The sequence below is a fragment of the Phragmites australis genome, chromosome 18, assembly GCF_958298935.1.
Source record: "Phragmites australis chromosome 18, lpPhrAust1.1, whole genome shotgun sequence".
Taxonomy (NCBI): Eukaryota; Viridiplantae; Streptophyta; class Magnoliopsida; order Poales; family Poaceae; genus Phragmites; species Phragmites australis.
Genome location: NC_084938.1, coordinates 12,055,344 through 12,061,047, shown reverse-complemented (window position 1 = coordinate 12,061,047; position 5,704 = coordinate 12,055,344). Strand labels below are relative to the sequence as shown.

Here is a 5,704-nt window from a genome sequence, read left to right as displayed (position 1 = left end):
TCCGGTTTCCCTAAATAAAGCACACCGACACTTGCAGTCCCAGCTTATACAGGACTCCTCCAACGGCCGCTCGCAAGGCACGCCAACCCAAAAGGCCGGCCGACCCTCTGACGCCCACCGACGTTACCCCCGCCCCCGTTTCTCCTTTCTTTTCTACCCCGATTTGTCCCTTTCCGCTCTAACACTCCTCTAGATTCGCGACTAAACCCAGTCAATGGCAATAGCAAAACCTCGATGGCGTTCCCGCAATTGCCTGCAAACTCGAAGGGCACTCGCGCACCGGCTCCCCTGCCAGATCTCGCTGTACACGGCCAGCCATTACATTACCCCACCGTCCACCTTCCCAGGCATCAGTCCCTCCGTCCATTAGTGCTCTCCACTCACTCTACTCCCCTCCACTTGCTACGACCAGCTAAGAAAGAGCCAAGGCTCGCGGCCGACGGACAGTAGCTAGCTAGATAGAATGGACCTGCTGCCGTGGCGTCTGGCCGTGGTGGCGGTGGTGCTAGCCGTGTCGGCAGCGGCGGCTGAGGGGTTCAACATCACCAAGATCCTTGGGGAGCACCCGGAGTACTCGCAGTTCAACAAGCTGCTGACGCAGACGCGGCTGGCAGGCGACATCAACCGAGGCCGGACCATCACCGTGCTGGCCGTGGCCAACGACGACATAGGCGACCTCACCAGCGGCCACTACTCGCTGGGAACGCTCCGCCACATCCTCGAGCTGCACGTCATCGTCGACTACTTCGACGAGAAGAAGCTCAAGCAACTCTCGCACGCCGCCACCGCCGCCTCCACCATGTTCCAGGTACCGCGCGCGCCCTCTGCGAGCTGCTTTTTTACCCCCTCGCTCTCCTCCTGCCTTGAAGAAGCCGACAGGTGGGCCAGTGTTTCTTCCGGGCCCATCTGCCGGTGACTTGTATCCCCCGTGCTTTTCAGCTTGCTAGATCTACCTGCTTGATGCACCATTAGACCGTTTGTTTGAAGCTCTAGTTTGTTGTTGTATGCATCTGAGTGAGACTCACTGGACCAGGAGCTTCTTATCTTCCTAGTTATAGCATAATTAGTCCGGATTTCTTACGGGAAATTACTGAATATTTAGTGCTCACATTTGTGGGACAGCAAGTTTGTAATGCTCATTAATTAATCAACAAAAGAGAACTTTTTTGCCTGTATAAAGCCATAAAAATTCATATACACAATGAATAAATAAATCCCACCCATTCAGGCGTCACTTCCTTTGGTTAGGCGGGGGCGGGGGGGGGGGGGCACTGGACTGGTGCTATACAGTATAGCCATCCTTTAGCTATACTGATATTGACCAAAAATAGCCATCCTTGTGGAAGTTAATTCTCCCAATTCATCTGTTGGCCCACGCACATGCACATGTTGGCCTGTCTTCTCAATAGAGGTACTTCCTCCATTTCTTTTTATAACGCACGTACGTATTTTAAGATTCAAACTTTCTAATCTTTAAACAACAATTAATCTAATGAAGTGTGGACTTGTGATACAAATATGGCACCGTTGGATTCATATTTAAATGTACTTTTTTATGAGTATAGTTTTGTTGCTATTAACAATATATAGTAAGATAAATGGACCGTTAAAGTTTAGTTTTAGAGATCGTGCCAAGTTAAACCGCTTCCTATACTTTGAAATAGATGGAGTACTTAACTTATGTGCTTATGATGCTATGTGCTTATGATGCTATCACACGGTTCCGGTAATCTATTGTAAGGACACTTCTAATGCTTAAACTTGGCTTATGTCTTAGACATTAAGAGTTGTTTGTTTTAGGCTGTTTTTGTCTTCTGCTTCTGTGAGAAGTCTAGAAAGCAGAAGTCCAACCAAACAGATTTACTGAAAAGTGACTTCTGAGAAGCTAGAAGTCTGCTTTTGAGTAAATGAACTAAAAACTGATAAGCTAGTTAAGAGTAGCTTTTTTAGGAGTAGTGTGCTAAAAAACCAAAAAATTATTGTAAAATCCAATAGCTAAAATAAAAAAATAGTTTTTCAAAAAAGCCAAAAACACTTTTTTTTTAGAAGCCAGAAGAAAAACCTAAACAAACAGGCTCTAAATACACATCCACATAGCATAAGATCGAAATTCAAGAGACAAAATATAAGCAAATATGCACCAGGGATGATAGTGACCTCGGTACATGTTCTTGTATTTTTCTATTAGTCATATAAATCTCTTTATTTATAAGCTATAGACACTATGTATTGGGAGGTTGTTTCTTATTATGTATTTCTTGTATTTGTCTTCTTTAAGAAATACCTATAAACATCATGCATTGCGAGTGACATAAGATTATTGGTGAGTCATAAGTCGGCTGTGACTTAAAACCCATTTTATTTTAACATATATTTGGCGACCTCAATTGTCAAGCCATTTGAAATCCCCAGGGCAAGATCTTGGCTTGTTTAATTTAAACAGATTCTAACGGTTGTCTAAAGTCTAAACTATGGACCGACCAATTTGTTTAGAACTTGCATGCACCGAGTGGATCTAGTGTTGCCACTCTGAGGAGTCCACAGTCTACTGCCCATGATAATATGCATCTATTTCTCTTTTTCTGTTATCTAAAAAAATTCTATTTCTCTTTTTGAAGAAGAAATGTCTCATATTAATATTTGGGGGAAATATACAAGTGCTGTGCAGTTTTAGCTGGCAGCGGGATGTCCAGTAGGTCCGAAATCCGTGTACATGAAAATTTTGCATTGAATGGATTTCCATGAAGAAATGGCACATGATGTTGGTGAGCTAAATTGAACCGTGCACTATTTAATGTTTTCATCCATACAAGTTTTCTCCCAATATTTTGTTGGTTCTTTTTTTTGGCATTTTCTTTTACAAGGCGCACACACTTTAAGATTCGAGATTCAATGTTGTAGTCTTTGACCAATAATTGTTCTAACAATACGTAGGTTTTATGGTACAAAAGTGATACTAATGGATTCATATTTGAAAGTATTTTCATATTATTATATCTTTTATAAGATCAATATAATGTAAGAGAAATTAACAGTCTAAGCTTATATTAGAGACCGCACCAAATTAAACCACGCCTTGTATCTTGTAATGGAGTGAATACTAATAATTTTCCACTTCTCTAAGAATGTGTCTTGGAAAAAAGAAGATGAAATCAAGCCGGATAATTCCAGCAATAATATTGTCTAGTCTACTCCATATAGAAGTGTAGGGCATAGGGCCTATTTGATAGAAATATTCTTGAAGTTGATCATCTCTAGTTTCAGATATTTTTTAAGCTGGAGCTGTTGAGAGATTTATGGTCTTTGGTTGTAGTATATTATTCTTATTTTAGACTAAAATTATATATTTAATTTTTTTATTTTATCTTATAAACTTCAAATTCTACATAAATCTTGGATTTGGAGCTCAAACAGAGCCACAGTACCTGATCATCATTTGGCATTGCTTTTCTCAATTGAAGTGCCATGCTGTCTGAGATGTTAAGTACTTACTCCATATTATGTGAAGTTGGCAAGTATAGTAATTACTTTCAGTTTTGCTGTCACACACCCAATTACTTTTCCTGCCACTCCAAGTGAAATATTGGTAAGAAAAGTGCTACTGGATGTGCAGCGATCCGGGGCTGCCACCGATATGAATGGGTACGTCAACATAACGCAACACCGTGGCGGCAAAGTGACGTTCATCGCGGATGGCGCGGCCGACGGCGCGACGCCGTCCACTTTCGTCGGGGACATCTATGCTAAACGCTTTGATTACGCGGTGCTCCACGTCAGCAAGGTATTGTCCTCCCCGGAGGCCGAGGCGCCCGTGGCCCCACCTGCACCCATCAACCTCACCGACCTCCTCTCCAAGAAGTACTGCAAGAGCTTCGCGGGCCTCGTCGCCGCCGACGCCGACGCCTTCAGCAACATCAACGCCACCAAGGACACCGCGCTTACACTCTTCTGCCCCGTCGACGCCGCCGTGGCCTCCTTCATGCCTAAGTTCAAGAACCTCACGGCCAAGGCCAAGACGGCCATCCTCCTCTACCACGCCGTGCCGGACTACTACTCGATGCAGCTCCTTAAGTCCAACAACGGCAAGGTGACCACGCTCGCCACCACTAGCGTCGCCAAGAAGGACTACAGCTACGACGTTCAGTCCGAGGCCGACACCGTCACGCTGGACACTAAGGTCACCACCTCCTCCATCCAGGCCACCGTCAGGGACGATGACCCGCTCGCCGTCTACGCCATCTCCAAATTCCTGCAGCCCAAGGAGCTGTTCAAGGTCACAGAGGACCTCGCGTCGGCACCCGCGCCAGAGGAGCCCAAGAAGAAGACCAAGAAGAAGCCCACAACCACCTCCGCGGCCGCCGCGCCCTCGAACGACGAATCCGCGGACAGCCCGGTCGCTGACTCCTCGGCCGACGATGATGCAGACAAGGCAGGCGCTACACCCTCCCTGACCGCCTGGTGGATGACCGCGGCAGCAACGGTGGCTGCCGCGTTAGCTTTGGCGGCCTAAGGTGTGCGCTGATGTGTTCCGTGTTTTAACTTATTGGAACCCTCTCTTCTTGTCTTTGTCCAATTCGTGTCCCTTGTTGGTGCAGAAAATAAGAAGGGCTATTTTTACTTTATTTTTGTATTTATTACTGCATTCCATTAGGAAAAAAACAAAAGAAGAAAACTTAGAGGTGTGTGTGCGTGATGTAGCTCTTTGCATTTTGATTTTTTGGGTTGTGGTGATCATTTTGTAATGATAGTGGTCAATGGAATTGGAGTGTGTTTTATATATAAGGCATCATCGGGCTTAGTGTTCTACTCCATCCTTTTGCTTTCGATTTGTTCATGTTTGAGTTTTTTGGGTCACATGCCTCATATCATCTTTGAACCCACATGGAAAAGTTGCAAGGGTGCAAAGTAGACCTTCGCATGTGGTGGCTTTGCTTCTTCAGATTGTAAAGGGAATGATGCCTGTGTGATATAGTCACTTCAGCTGGGAGCGGGGTCCTCTGCCGTTACTCCAGGACGCTGACACACGGAGTCGATATAGGATCCGTGCCCCTTATGGCAGAGGATTCGTGCCCCTTCAGCTGGTACTATAATATTGTCTATAGCCAATATAGTACACTTAAGTTTATGTGTTGTTTTCTCTGAATTTTGATTAACTGTTTTCTTTAACCATTATTAGTTGAGTGTCCGTATGTTGCAACAGAAATAGTCGAATTAATATTAATTTTCACAAGATATTATTATTTACTAGGTGGAACATGTGCATCTCCTGAAATCCTACTATAATAATCGAATTGCATTAATTCCTAATGAAATATCTCTATTTCAAAATTGAGATATGGTCTGATAGCTGTTGTCCCCAATAATCGATACATTTTCAGAATTGTAGCCACAACTAAAATCAATACAACACAGTTGACATGCATTTAGACATTTCATTCTGGCAGACCGCATCCAATACTGTTCTCACAGTTCTCATTTGCATAAGCCATCAATGCATACCAACTTTGAATTGACTTAAACATATCTATAAGAACATTACAAATCTATTTGCACATAAACTTGAACTATTCATTGTGCTTGCCTCCATTAGGTCCGTGCATCACGATACACAAGTTACTGCCTGGTACCAAGGTTAGCCATAAATGACTCAAATTTAACTTTATGTGGCTGCCAATTACAGCCGTAGACCCCTTCACTGCCCATG

At 44.1% G+C, this 5,704-nt stretch overlaps 1 protein-coding gene across 1 annotated transcript; it reads left to right on the top strand.

The window, feature by feature from the left end:
* Positions 1-217: 217 nt before the first annotated feature.
* Positions 218-4,811, top strand: LOC133899596 (fasciclin-like arabinogalactan protein 2). The gene is made up of 2 exons (XM_062340601.1): positions 218-808; positions 3,614-4,811. Exons 1-2 carry the CDS (start codon positions 464-466, stop codon positions 4,508-4,510), a joined length of 1,242 nt encoding a protein of 413 aa, XP_062196585.1. The 5' UTR covers positions 218-463; the 3' UTR covers positions 4,511-4,811.
* The last annotated feature ends 893 nt before the right edge of the window (positions 4,812-5,704 follow it).

Coding starts and splice junctions, on each gene's coding strand:
- LOC133899596 (XM_062340601.1), top strand. CDS start 464: ATGGACCTGCTGCCGTGGCGTCTGGCCGTGGTGGCGGTGGTGCTAGCC. Junction 809..3,613: donor CCGCCTCCACCATGTTCCAG/GTACCGCGCGCG, acceptor CTGGATGTGCAG/CGATCCGGGGCTGCCACCGA.